A 14,590-nucleotide genomic window follows, 5' to 3' on the forward strand; every position below is an offset into this window, starting at 1 on the left:
GTCTCCCGACAGCCTCCTAATGAACGTGGCAGGCTCCAGGAGCCGTTCCTCACAGAGACCCTCCCTGAGAGCTGACGGCACTGGCCTCAAGCCCGAGGCCCTGACATGGGTTCTGCGGCAGCCGGGGCAGTATCAGGTCTGGGAACCTTGACCCAGAGTCGATTCAGGCACGAGGACAAGAAGGCCAGCTGCAGGCCTCCAAGCACGCCTCACGTGCATCACGACCAGAAACCCAGGCAGACGGGGCTGGGATGGTCCTCCTCCCTACTAGGTGAAGTGGGTGCGCTCGCCACCCGAAAACAAACCTGGACGGTTGAACCGCATCATGACGGGGCGGCAGTGGGGGCTGACAGTTGGGACAGCCAGGTCCTGGGCGCAGGGTTACGGGGCAACAAGACGGGCCACCGTTCCAGGGATTAGGCCGTCACCTAAGTGCCCCACACCAGAGAGGTTTTCTGAAGAAGCTGAACCCCCACTTCCCCCAAATCAGGTGCATCTTTAGGAACAGCCAGGCCCTCCCCAGGCCCCCTGTGCCCAGCAGCAACTGCCCAGCCAGAAGGTGAAGCAGCATTGGCAAGCGGCGCCCTCCCCCCGCAGCTTACAGCACAGGCCTGGGGACCCGGGACCACTCCCGCCAAGGACACTGGAGCACCTTCCAAAATAGTGAGCAGCGGACGGTAGCCTGGCCTCCCGTTTGCCAAGGAGCTCAAAGTCTGGCCGTCCTCAATACCCAGCACCCCACCTGCAGGCTCCCCCAGACTTCCCATGCCCATCCTGGCTCCTGCCTGCAGAAGTGGGCCTGGTCTGAATGGGCTGACCTGCACCCTCACCCCCAGCGCACCCCAACCAGGGATGAGAACGTTTCCTTGACTTTTCCTACGTAACCCACATAAGTGTGTTGGAGAGCATCCCCCCCAAATTCACGTCCTTCCAGGAACCTCAGAACATGACCTTATTTGGAAATAGCTTAGTTGCAGATGTGATTAATTAAGCCAGCATGAGGTCACACCGGAGGACGGAACCCTCGTCCAAAATGAGTCGTCCATCTGCGAGGAGAAACACGCAGACGTACACGGGGAGGGAGCATGGGCGGCGGGGGCAGGACAGAAATGGGAGGGACGCTCGCGCAGCCTTGGAACCCCAGGGTGCCAGCAGCACCAGCAGAGATGTCTGGGACACATTCTCCCCAGAGCTTCAGTGGGCACAGCCCAGCCGATCTCAGGTCTCCAGGACTGGAGTACACACTGCTGTCCTGCAGGCCACCCAGCGTGGGGTTCTTGCCGTGGCAACCCCAGGACATGACGACAACCTGGAAGGCAGGACGATGACCCACACCTCCAACACCAGCCGCTGCCTTCCCAGAGAGCAACTGCCAACCTGCTGGGAACGAGCGGGAGCTACAGCGAGACGGGCAGGGCAGGACACACGATGGCTGCCTGGGGGTTCCTACAGCACCCCATGCTCAGTGACAGTGTTTCACCCTGCGCTATGCGCACCCTTGAGGCTGGAGAACACACCTTTCTCCAGCAAGTCTGCCCTGGCTGCCGCAGGACCTGAGGTCGAGACCCGTGGGACACAGGGAGACTCAGATCCCCAACAGAGCCACGGGCAGAGGGCCACGCCAGCTGAACCAAGCGGGTCTGGGTCCTCTGGCCCTGCACACAGGCCAGACCTCAGCTTCACACCTCTACCGACTTCAGGCAAGGCGGGGGGCAAGGCGTCCTCCCTGTCAACGCGGGCTGGGGGGTTGGCAGCGAACCCCAGGCCATCCCCTCAGAGAGCAAGTGCTGGGAGAGAGACTTGTCCCCGGAGAACAGACCCAGAGCACGCACTCAGTGCCAGCCACGCCTCTGACCCGCCGCTGGCTGTGGCGCCCGCAGAGGCACCCACCGAGCCCACGGGCCGGCAGCCCAGCACCCACCTGGAGCAATAGCATCAATGTCTTACTTTTTCTGGAGCGGGAGAAGAACCTGATGCCCCCGGGCGAGGTAGACGGGTTGGAGCCGGGCGAGGAGTCCTTGCTGGAGGAGCGGAAGATGCCGCTGAAGCTCATGCGTCGCGGGGAGCGCGGCGGAGACTCCTGGTAGGGGAATGGGAACACAGTCTTGGGGGAGCCCGGGCTGGTCTTGGGCCGCACAGGCGCAGACACCGGGCTGGAGGGGCGGTGCTGGGGGCCTCTGGAGAAGAACCCTTTGGAGGGGCTGCCCGAGCTGAAGGCACTGTCCACCTGCAGAGACAGAGCAGGGGCGGTCACTCGGAGCCGGGCGTGCTGGCCTCACCCGTCCCAGCTGCCGCTGCTGCCTGTCTCTTCTGAGAAACGACCCTAAGCTCCTCCGAGACGGGGGCAGCAACCTGGTGGCCTGGGCGGGCGCCTCTGGCCCAGGGTGGGCCCTAGGGGCTGGTCAGGACTGCTCTGGCGGGAGGGCAGGAAGGGCAGCGAGAGGCTCTCGAGGATGAGCTTCCCTGTCCACCCTGCGGCAGGTCTGTCTCTGGGCCTTCGCTGCTCGAGACCTCATACTGTGCCCATTCAGGCCTGACCCCCTACAAGAACATGCCGGTGTCCCCTCCCAAGGAGGGGACACAGGCCTCTGATGCATGCGGGGTGCTGGACCAGGGGGTGGGCTTTCTGCCTCCGGCCATTTCCCCAGAGCATCTCTGCCACCTGCTAGTGCGCCTGGAGTCCAGTTCTGCCCTGAGAGAGACCCAGAGGCAGTTTGATTTCATTCCCTGGCATTTCACTCTGATTTCACACTTCTGGTCATTCAACGATCGGAAAGTAAAAAAAAAACACGTACAACACTGTGAACGAGCAAAAAGCGGGAGACGAGGAACCAGGGGAAAGCTGCTGTGGCCAGCACGGCCGTGAGTGGACACAGCCTCAAGCGTGCTTCACAACGTACTTTCATTCAAGCGTTTTGTATTTTGTTGTTACTTCTTCATGTTCACGATGTCCTTCTGAAGGTTCTGGTTTTATTTTTCCCTTTTTTTTCTAATGGCAAATAACCTTATGGTCAGTTCATCATATGGCAAAATTGCTTGCTGCAGAGATGTTTTCAGCAAAACTAAAAGCTAGACATTTTCCCTGCTCTGCCTTTGGAGTGACAGGCTGTTGACAGAGGTCAGAGAGGAAGGTGACGCCTCAGAGGCCGCCCACTGGTCAGGGTATTGCATGGGTGACTTTTTTTAAAATAGATTTATTGATTTATGCATACAAGAACTGGGGTGTAGGCCAGAGGTGGGGGGGTGAGAGGACTCACCAGAGACAGCGGGGGAGCAGAACAGGCAGACTGACTGAAATCCACTGCTGAGAGGGTGAGACAGGAAAGGCCTGCTGCACCATGTGGGTCAGTTCCCTGGCCAGGGATCGAACTCATGCACCATAGCTTGATAGTGCTGAGACTTTAACTCCTGCACCACCAGGGAGGCCCCTCCATGGGTGACTTTAAACTGCAGTCATGACTTGAAATATTACTGTGCCTAACCCTGTGCCAAGCGCACGCTGTGGTTGCACAGGATGGCTGGGGTCCCTGCAGGTGGTCAGGAGCTGGCTTGGCAGGTTGAGCCTTGCGGGGCCACCCCAGTCTTGGTCTCACTGAGCCTGGGCCCCTCACCTGTGAAATGGGGAGGCAAGGCCCTCAAGCTGTCTGAATGGACAGGACACCTGTCCTATCTGGAGCCGTCCTGCAGGAGATAAGCTACTACCCTTCCTGGTGAACTTGCCACAAAGGAGCTGGAGGACCCGCGGGCCACCAGATTCGCCCGGGAAGCAGAGGGTCCACAGGGCTCATGGAGCAAGGACAAGGCCGTGCGGGGGTCCCTCCAGCTGGCCAAGACCCTGGCAGTGCCGCCTGGCTGGGGACCACGGTGGTGCTGGCAAGTAGGGGCGGCACACCCTCAGAGGCAGCATCCAGCCCTCAGTCTCTGTCCACTGGCCCTGTCCCCAGAGGGGATCCTGTGGCCTTGGGCACGCTCTCACCACCAGAGGGCGCCCTGAGCTGGGACTGAGGTGCCTTAAAGGATGCCAGGTCCTGGGGAGAGCCGCTCCTCTGGGTCAGGGGCACAGAGAAAGAGCTGCAGAGAGGAGACCTGGTGGAGCCTGTCCACCTGGTGATGCTCAGGAACTAGGCTGGCATCCTGGAGCCATCAAGAGCACCCATAAATGGGGGCTCAGACATAGCCCACCCCTTCAACTACATGTCCAAGCCACATTTAGCCAGGCAGCCTCTGATCACCTTCAATCACCACTGCTGAACGGGGCAGGTGTCCCTCAGGAGACACAAAGGTGCAGCAACAGCCGGGGGCCAGGAAACGTCGATGTGCATCTGACCTGCGAGGGCACTGCCCTGCGTGGCCTGTTCTGCTGGACTCTGCTGCTGTCCAGGGCGCCGCAGGAACACGGGGCCTGAGCAAGTCTCCTGGGCTCCCGCCCCAAGCAGTCACAGTGGCCCTGGGCAGCCCGGGGCCTCTGACACACTCATTTTTTCGCTCTGCAGTTCTGCATTCAGAGATTTGACCATCCTTGGAAGTCAGCGGGCTGATCTGGGGGCCTAGAACTGTGGATGTGAATTCTGTGGGTGGAGAATCTGGCTGGAGACCTGCCTAGGTAAGCCACACACAGGTTTCTACACAGGAATCGGCGCCCTTGACCCCTACCTTGCTCAAGGGTCAACTGTATTAAACAGGCCAAGGGAAATAAATCTCTTTCCATTCTGAAACCCAGTTTTGTCATTGGAAAGATAAGCATATGTGCCACATGATACCCCAGGGCCTCTGCACAAGTCTAGGAAGGCAGCCCCGGGGGTGATGGAGATAAGCTTCCTCATCAGCCTGGGGGTCATGGGGATGTCCAGCTGAATTTAAGTTAGTTCAAACAAGTTTGAAATGTGGCCCTATCCAAGTTCATGGTCACACGTTCACTCCTGCCCAGGCTGGCTTGTGTGGACATGGTCCTCAGCCTTCCATGGGGGGTGTTCCCCACCTGCAGCCTGTCCTGCTGCTGCCTGCTCTGCCCTGCCCTGCCCCCCTGTCGCCTCCTCAGGCAGCCCCTCCCACCAGCACCGCAGCCTCAGCGAGGGCCAGGTGCCCGCAGAATCCAAACCACGCTCTTCTTCACGGCGTGTTTACATTAAGAGCTGGCTCGAGATGAAGGGAGGGAATTTGGCAGAGAAAAGGGACACCCTTCCAAGGCAGCGTGGAAAGTGTTCCCGGTAGGTAGTGGCCTTACTGCGGCCCAAAAGGCCGTCCTCACAGCAGTCGAATTCGAGGTTCCTGCTGCGGCAGGGAGAGCAGGTCAACCGGGGCTCAGGTGCCCGGGGACAGGCGGAGGGACTGGGGTGGCCAGGACAAGGCTACAACAAGCCTGCGTGTTTCTCATCCCTGGCCCCGGCTCCAGGCTGCCTGAGGAGGAGCCAGCAAGAAGGGAACAAAAGGCGCCCCAGTTACCTGGGCCCTCACCCCCCCCCCGCCCCCTGCATTGTCTGTGGCTGTTGGAATTTCTGAAACCATCTACTACCTTCGAGCCCCAGAGTCCTTCCTAGCCGTGTCACCAGGCGGTAAGGCCACGTGCTTGACGTCACCATGGCCGCGTCCGCGAGCCTCTGCGGAGATGCCGGGTGCAATAAACCCTGTAGACCTCACCCTGGGAACACCCAAGGGGGCTGCTCTCCTCACCATAGCCACAGTTCCTCTTGCTTTACACCTGAAGAGAGGCCTCGTGCAAACACGGGGGGCCCAGCCTGTGAGGGTGGCCGAGCCTGCCACCCGCCTGTGTCCCAGGCCCAGGGGCACCTCACCCAGTGGGGCAGAGAGTTCCTGCCCCTCCGTCCTATCCCACCTGGATGGTGACGAGGCCTGGGGACACCCTGAGTCCTTTTAGGCTGCGCCCCGGGTTACTGTTGGGTGCAGGGGGCCAGTTGTGTCCCATAAGCCTAAAGCAATGTGTCGACTCAATTGCATGTGATTTGAAATGCTTCCAGAACAGACTGGCCTTGCCGTTTGGGGCGCCTGGCAGCAGCCGGCGGCATGCAGGCTGGCTCTGTACTGCTCCCTCAGGCGCTGCCCCAGCCCCTTCCCGAGGCATCTCCCCCAAGCCGGGGACCAAGGGAACTTGCGCCCCAGCCTCCACCCCCCCTCCCGCCCCGCCACACATCTTGACCGCAGGCTGTGTGGCCTCTCCTCTCTCGCCATAGTCACCCCCACCTCGGGGGCATGTACTTCTCCACTGCAGGGCCCCAGGAGGCGACACCTGCTGAGGCCCTGGCTCTGGAGGAAGAGCAGGAAGGAGGAAGAGGGAAAGGGCAGGGCCCAGGTGGGCCACAGGGGGGTGAGCAACGGCCGCCTGGGCTGGCTGGGGCCTGCGAGAGCCTGGGGCGCCAACTGCTCCCCTCTGTCCTCTGTTACCAGCACCCAGGGCACTCTCACTGCTGCGCTTCCACATCATCGCCACCCACTCAGGGTGCCACAAGCTGTGGGGGGGACAGAGAGGAGCAGAGCCCGGGGGAGCCTGCAGGGGACCCAGTCACCGAGGGGCGCCCTAGGGGGCTCAGCAGAAGCCGGCGGCGCGGAGGGCAGGCAAGCGCACAGGTGGCTGTGGGGGGGCATCGGAGGGAGCACCGTGCAGGTGGAACTGAGTCCTGGGCTCCTGCGGGGCCCTCCTGGCGGCACCTGGGGCAGCCGAGAGGGCGGCCTTACCTTCCGCGAGGAATGCTTGTCTGCGCTCTCCAGGTCCCCGTCCAGGAGCGGCATGGCGAAGGCGCTCAGGTCCTAGGAGGGAGGAGAGCTGGTCACCGCCTGGCCCCAGGGCCCGGGGCAGTCCAGGGGCGGCACGCGTGTCACCCCTTCCCGAGGCTCCTCCAGGCTCCCCGGGGCGAGGAGAGCAGAGGCAGGCGGGTGGGAGCGGGGAGCCCCTCCCCAGATCCTGGCCGCCTGCCCTTCCAGAGGGGCAGCCACCGCCTCTGCCGCCCTGGGAAGGCGCAGCCGGGAGGCCAAGGCGGCCAGCAGGGCGTGGGGGGCCACCCCGGCTTCGGGGGGCTGAGGACCGGCCTCCACCTCAGAGGGGCGCCCCGGGGGACGCGCGTCCTCCAGGGGCGGGTGACGGCCAACAGGGCGGGCCTCGGGTCGGCGGCTGAGGCGAAACCAGCAGTGAGGAAGGAGACATGCTGGCTGGGGGGCCCCACGGACGCCCCGTCTGAAGCGGCCCCCGCGGACGCCCCGACCCCCTCGCACCTGGACAGAGGCCTCCCCGGGCCTCCCTCCGCCAGGGGAACCCGCGTCCCTATCGAGGTAAAAGCACATGTGACGTAAAATCTCCCTTCCCAGCCGTTTTCTGGGCGCTCTCGGGCGGGGGGGGCGGAGCTCGCGCTCGCGGACGCGCCCCCATCTCCGTCTCTCCCTCTCACAGAGCCGAGGTTCTGTCCGCGCCCGCCCCGCCCCTCGAGGCCCCGCCCCTCCAGCAAGCCCCGCCCCGCAGACAAGCCCCGCCCACCGACCAGCCCCGCCCTCCGACAAGCCCCCCTGCCAGCACCGCCCCACCGACCAGCCCTGCCCCCCCCGGGCCCCACCCCACCGGCAAACCCCGCCCCCTCAGGACCCCGCCCCGCAGACAAGCCCCGCCCACCAACCAGCCCCGCCCTCCGACAAGCCCCGCCCTGCCAGCACCGCCCCACCGACCAGCCCTGCCCCCCCGGGCCCCACCCTACCGGCAAACCACGCCCCCTCTGGGGCCCGCCCCACAGACAAGCCCCGCCCCTCCAGGCCCCGCCCCGCAGACAAGCCCCGCCCCTCCAGGCCCCCGCCCCACAGACAAGCCCCACCCCTGCCGCGGGACCGGCTCCCAACCCCACCCACCTGCTCCTGGCTACCCCCCACCCCGCATCTGCCCCCACTCCCCAGTGAACTCAGACCTGCCCCCCCAACCCCCGTGACAGCGCCCACAGTATGGGTCCCCCAGCCACATGTGGCAAGCTGCCCTTACGCCCACCTGGGCTGAAGCGAGGTCACGACCCCCACCCCCCAGGCCAGCACAGACCACCTGCCCCTCGTCGGTCGGTGGACACGGCGGCTTCCACCTTCTGCCGACTGTGAACGTGGGTGCTGCGGGGGTGCTGGTTCTCTCCCCACCCCCTAAAGTTCCTAGGCTGAAGCCCTGAGCCCACCTCTGAGGTGGGAAAGATCAACCGGACCACAAGATGCCCATCTGGGAGGACTGGCATCCTGGTAAGGGAGCGGGACTGGACACAGCCAGGCAGTGAAGTGGGGAGAAGGGCCCCTGCACCCCAGAAGCGGGCCTCGAAGAAACCCTGCCTCCCTGTGTGGAAAACACTCTTCTGTGATGAAACCCTCTGTGGTTCTTGGCGATGGCAGCCCTGGCGACCTGCACCGCAGCTTCGTGAGACTTGCTTTCGGTTTCGGGGTGTTGGCACTGCTGGGCCAGATGCGGCTCTGTGCTGAGCGTGTCTGGAGAGACATCACTCCATCTCTGCGCCACTTTACACCCCAACTGTTAGGGGGAAAGGATGTCCTGAGCTAATTCCATGCAGGCTTTGTGGAGCCTGCCCTGTAACACAACCACCACAGGCTCCGCGCGGCCCCCACACTGCTCTCTAGCCCGCTTTGTTCTGTTTTGAAGCAGCCGTCCTGGCACATGTGAGGGGTCTGAGGCGTGTGGCTGAGGACCGGTCGTGCTGGTGCCTCCAGGGCTCACTGGCCACGGCTGTGTCTCCTTTGGAGAAATGCCTAAGATGTCCTCCGACATTTTTTAACCGGCTGGCTGCTGTGGAGTTGTAGTGCTTTCTACGCTCTCGACATTGCCCTCTTATCAGATGGCAGACTGGCCAGTACTGTCTGCTGTTTCCCAAACAGGGTGGGACACTCCCCCAGCAGGCCCTCACCCCTCAAACTCGGCCACCGGCCACCGTCGCCCCCTCCCCATGCACAGCTCAGGGGCGGCCTGGCCTCCAGCACAGAGAAGCGGGGCCGTGAGCCTGCAGGGGTCACCGACCAGCACCCCAGCTGCCCACGCTCCCACCCTGTCCTTCCTCTGGGCACTGCCCCAGCCCCGGTGCCCAGTCCCAGCTGTGCCTCTGCTGGAGCCCGCCCGGGCAGCACAGGGTCCTGTCCCCTCTGTGCTTCCTGGTCCCACAGCACCGCGGCCCAGTGATGCAGCCACCCAGCCGCTCTGAAGGCCTCGGGGCAGGGGTCTCGATCTAGCTGTTCTCTGCCTCCCATTTACCTGGCAATCTGCGGGGTGCAAAGGTGCTTGCATGGACGCCTGGTAAGCCCCCAGGCCCGGCAGCGAGCACGGGAAGGGGGCAGGGCGGCTGTGGTCTGCGGGACGGATGGGCTAACGAGGGGCCGGGGTGGCCGCTCACCAGGCCCAAAGAGGAAGCAGGTGTGGGCGCTTATCTCCCGCTTTAACAAGGACATTCCTCTCCAGTTTCACATAATCATTACCTGCACCATTCGTTCAGCACGGCGGCCTCCACACGTGAAAGCCTTTCCACAAATGCCCGCTTGTTCCTGAGCGCGGCCCAGCACCTCACGCTCCAGCAACCAGGCTCGCGCTGGACGGTCTCCAGGGGCGGGCGCTGCATGGCTCCCGGCCCGGCTGCGGCGGATCTCGCGTGGCTCCTTCCACCAGAGGAGCCACGAACACAGCAGATGGCCCGAGCGCACTGCAGCCACCCCTGGGTGCAGCCGGGTCAAGCGTCCCTCCAGGGAAGTCCCTGGCAAAAGGGGCGGGGGCTCCCCGCCCACATTCCCCGTGCCCAGCCTCCTCTCCTGGGCTCACCAAGAAATGCAAGCCAGTGTGGGAAATCTCTGCCGACAGTGTGGCAAGGAGACCGAGGAGACCGAACAGGTGGGGTAACGGCCTGGCCGCTCAGCTCAGCCGACACTCCAGGAGGTCCAGGCTCCTGGCGCTCGCCCCGCTCACATCATTTTTAAAGCTGAAATCCCCAGCAGGGCTTCCTGCTTTCCCCGTTTTATCCACACCTGCCCCCTCTCTGAACGTCTGGGCCTGTCGGCCAGCCAGGCCTCCCTGGGCACCAGGTGGGCCTCTCCTGTGGCTGCCAACAGGCGTTTAAGGGGCCATTTCTGCTATGAGACAGCTCTAGCCTGGATAGCTGCTGCTGCACACAGCGTCGTTATGATCTTGACGGCCTGCTTGGGGATAAGCGCCAGGGTCCTCTGGGAAAAGAGAATTGTCAGGATGTGGGTGGGTGGAGTCACCTGTCAGGAATGCACCAGGGCAGAAGAGAAAAGCCCAGGATTTGAGGGAATACCTGCCCTGTGAGCTGACCTTAAAAGCAGCTCATGCAACCCCCAAGCCTTCGCCCTCTTCCCAGAAATCCAGGCCAGAGTCTACCACAAAAGAGGCACGGCGACCAGGGCGCCCTTATGCTGCGATTCCTGTGTCCTTAAATGTTGTGCCATCTCCATGGCGCCCTAAGAGTGACCAAAACAGTAGGAAAGGCAGGCGGTTGTCATGCCACTCCAGAGAGGAAGCGGGACAGAGAGGGCAGGCATCTGCCCGAGGCCAGACAGCTTGACAGCGGCCCCTGACCCAGGGTCATCCCTCAGCGCCAAGCAACTCCTACTGGACTCCACCGCCTCCTTGGGAAGGTACAGTTCCAGTAACAGAACCAACTCAGTAGCAGACGCTGTGAGGACAGGAGCTCTTCCATGCCAGACCAGCATCCCTGGCACCTCAGGTCTCAGGGGAAGCAGGGGGGACAGATGGTGACTTGGAGAGTTCAGTGGTTCATTTCCCAGGCACTCGGGACACGGTCTCCCTAAGGCTCCCCACTTAGCTGGAGGTAATTCACGTGGAAGTGGCAACGAGCAGGCAGGTGTCCTCATGTCACGCCATCAATGCCACCTCACCATCTCTCCACCCCAGAGCGTCCACACCTGCTGTCACGGGGGGCCTTATTTATAGCGTGCCCCCACCTCATCTACCCAACATCTCTCCAACTGATTTGTGAGTCCTTGAAGGCCGGGCTCCTCCCGTGTGCGCTCGAGAGGAGGTTCTCAGCCAGCGGGTATCGAAGAGAGACAACGCTGACCTCGCAGCACTTCTGAGGCTTCTCTTGCAAAACTCTTCTGTTGATGCAGCTGGGATCCCCCTCCCCCAGCCCCGATGCCTGATGAACAGGCCAAGACCAGACAAACATAGAGACGGCCAATGCCAGGGGCCTGTGGCCTGCGCCTGAGGGTCAACTAGGGTTTTAAACACCAGGTCATGATTGAACATTCCTGCAGAGTGACCAGCAGTGTCCCCCCTACCGTGGAAGGGAACATCTAGGATGACGCGCATTCTCCACTCCCGCAGAGCAGGCCAGCGTCAGCAAATCTGGGGCCGCCCCCAGCTGCAGGGGGCTGACCTTCTAGGCACATCCTGGTCCCTCAGGCATGCGAGAGCCACCTGTTCACCAGGACAGAGCCAGAGGGCACCTTCCGGCCCCTGCTCTGCTGTCTGCATCTGGGGGACCTTGGGCATGTGTGGATTCAGTTTTTCATCTGTCGAGTGAGGATTTTACTGCCTTTAGCTCCCACAGTCTTGGGTTTTGACCTGTTGAAGGAGATGGCAGGTGGGGTCGGGAGCATTTTAAAGGAGCACAGCCAGATGGGCAAGAAACCACTTTCTCGTCTGCTGCCATGAATCATAAAAGCACGTCGTTACTTCTGCTCTCAAATTACCGAATGATCATCACTGCCCAGGAGCCACACAGCACCTTGGGTGGTCTCCATGGACATGGGCTACCTCCCGCCTGCAGAGGGACCAGGGCTGCTGCTGCTCCCTACACACACACTACAGGTGACGGTCGGGCACAGCTCTGCTGCTGGATCACCGGTGTCTTCATCTGCTCCTGAAGAACTGACCCCCAGTTTGCTCAGCTGATCCCTAAGTTCTCTCAGTCTTAAGGACCTGACTTGTGGGTAAAATGCCAGGCGCATCCTGGCTTCTGACTACAGAAAAACTGTGAGTGATGTCCTCAGATTCTCGGGTACCTGGCCGGTTCCCCCAGGTCTGTCCATCTCCCTGACTTCCGATCATAACACAGGTGAGCAGCACTTGACTCAAACTTGTTGCTGACCTGCTGGGACGGTGGGGGGCCTGGCGAACCCCCATGGGGCCCAGGACGTGTGTCCATGGATTGGCTTTGAGCAGAACTTCAGAACTGCCAGGGGGCGGTTCTTGGGGCCAATGTGTGTGCAGGTGGTGGTGGGGTGGCCAGAGCCGCAGTCAATCAGGGCCTTTGAGAACCTTCACGTTACATAACCACTCTCAGAAAAATAAGGAACAAATCCTGAATCACTGGAACTCGGCAATAGGGGAGGGGCAGTGGCCCATTCAGGGAAAGCCTAAACTTAACTCTCGGAGAAGTTCCAGAATTCTTTATTTTCCACAGAGGACGCCGTGCTTTCTGACTGCAGCCTGAGAGCCTTCCTGGTGGAATGAGAGATAAGCCACGTCCTCTCCTGCCCCCCACCTGGCCGTCCTGATCCAGGCGGCTGGCTCCAGGCTCCCTGCTGCCCCCACCCCGCTCCACCCACCCCTGGTGTCTGTGCAGGTGGATCCCATAACCAGGAAGAAAAGTGCCAGGTGAGCTTTTCTCCGAAGAAAGAAGCCCTGGGGCCTTGAGCCCCTTCGTGCCGCCACCGCCCACCCCTCGCCAGCCACCCAGCGGCTTCTCGGGCTCCACAGCAGCCCAGGCAGTAAACTCCTTTCTCAAAGCCAAGTAGCTACAGAACCCCGAGATTGGAGGGCGGGGGTGGCCCTGCCCCCCCGCTCTCCCTTAACCTCTGCAGAGGGTTGGTCACCCTGCAGGAGCCCCCACTTTCAATCTGCCCATGAGCTCTGGGGGTCACAGGTGTGGGTCACAGTGGTGGGGTACAAAGGGGGCCTCACATGAATTGGGGCTCACGAGGCCACTGCTGTGGACACATGGCCTGGCAGGCCTGACAGTGGGCAGGGCACAGCATGCCTGGTCCCTCCTGTGCCGTCGACCTGGGCACTGACTCAAGCTCCACCTGGGCCAGGAGTCAGGTGGAAAGTTCTGCAGAGGCCCTCTCCTTATGACAAGGACGCCTCCTTTACTCCTCTGCCCAGCCAGAGTTAGGGTGACTATGACAGGCCAGTCCTAAGAGGGTCCAGGGTGCTGGCTGCTCCAGGGGTCACCATCCTTTTCACACAGCAGGGGGGCCCTGCCCTGCCATGTAGGTGCCCCTGCTTGGCCAGAGCCTCACGGAACCCCAACACTGTGGGTGCTGTGCTGAGAGCAGGGTGCCCGGGCTGATGTCTCCAGGGAATGAGATCTGAGGGCAGGTTCCCCAGGGCCCTCTCTCAGTTCCCTCCCCACTCTGGCCCCTCTCTCTGGTGACCTCTCAGAGGCCAGCGCTGCCAGGCCAGGCTGAGTCCAGGCTCTGCTCATTACAAAGGACTCAGAGCTCGAACTAACCTTGTCTTCTCCCAGCCCACATACCTCCCAGGAGAGGGGAGTGGAGGAGAAGGTTGGAGAAGCCATGGGGTGCAGGTCAGCCCACAGCAGGTGATGGGGAGGTCCCAGCAGACACGGCGAGGGGCCAAGCCCCTGGGAGCTCTGCCTTCTCCCGTGGACCACAGCAAGTGCTTCTGGCCCCTTCAGCAGGTCAGGCCTGCGTTACACATTGTCGCCTCTGACCAGAACAATCCAGGTCACCACAGGTGATACTTTAGGGCTGAGCAAGGTGATGGGCAGAGGTGGGGGGGCGGGGCTCTGGACTCTGCCAGCCATGCCCCATGCTGGGGCCTGCGATATCCTCCTGGCCGGGCCACAGCTCCTTCAAGTGCTTACCAGATGTCACCGTGACCTTAAATAAGGTTGCCCTTAAATAAGATTGACCTTAAGTAAAAAGACTGCTCTCCAGAATGTGAGTTTCACTTAGGAGCAAAGACTGAGGATTCAAAAAAAAGCAGGTTCTGCCTACAAGCCTCAGCCTCGACACCTGCCCGAGTCCCACCCACTGGCCCACCCTGACACTCCAGTCCTCACAGAGGCAGAGCCGATCCCAACAGCAAAGCCCTCGAGGCAGTGTTAACTGTACAGCAGGCGCAAGTGCACATATGATGGCACCCACAGGGACGTACCCATGAGGCCGGGTGGGGCTCCTCCCTCTCCTCCTGGCCTGCTCCTCTCGAGGGCCCTGACCGTGGCCCTCCTCCTGCAAGCAGTGCATGCTGACCTTGCGAGAGTCCAGGTCGCAGGAGGCCACTTTTAGAGGCGCTTGGCTACCCAAGAGTGGGGCCAGCTCCGCCAGGGTTGGGGGCCTGCACACATGACAGAGCGAAGGGCTGTGCAATGCTGAAAGGTCGCAGCTGGACGAGAGGAGCCCACTGAGGGCCTCGCATGGCCCAGCCGGGGCTCCACACTCCTCGTTCACGAGGAAGACAGGAGATGCCACTGCTGTCGCGGCCCGGAGAGGCCCTGGCTCGGATCTGGGGCCCGAGGCCGCTGGTGCCCCAGGGGCTGCTCTGGCACCAGGGGCAGCACCTAGTGCTTTGGCCCAAGCTGGAGGACAAACCACAGGCAGGACACACAAATGAAAATAA

The 14,590-nt window shown here is 62.1% G+C and overlaps 1 protein-coding gene across 1 annotated transcript in view; it reads right to left on the reverse strand.

Annotated features, from left to right (window-relative positions):
• Positions 1 to 14,590, reverse strand: part of PRKAG2 (protein kinase AMP-activated non-catalytic subunit gamma 2) — a gene marked incomplete at both ends in the record, with an annotated part of 159,202 nt that overhangs the window by 103,071 nt on the left and 41,541 nt on the right. Inside the window, 2 exons of the mRNA XM_084230746.1 lie at positions 1,948 to 2,227; positions 6,691 to 6,762. Of these exons, the coding sequence (XP_084086872.1) occupies positions 1,948 to 2,227; positions 6,691 to 6,762 (352 nt within the window). The remainder of the gene's footprint in view (positions 1 to 1,947; positions 2,228 to 6,690; positions 6,763 to 14,590) is intronic.

This window comes from Talpa europaea, assembly GCF_964194135.1.
Source record: "Talpa europaea genome assembly, chromosome: 3".
Classification (NCBI taxonomy): domain Eukaryota; kingdom Metazoa; phylum Chordata; class Mammalia; order Eulipotyphla; family Talpidae; genus Talpa; species Talpa europaea.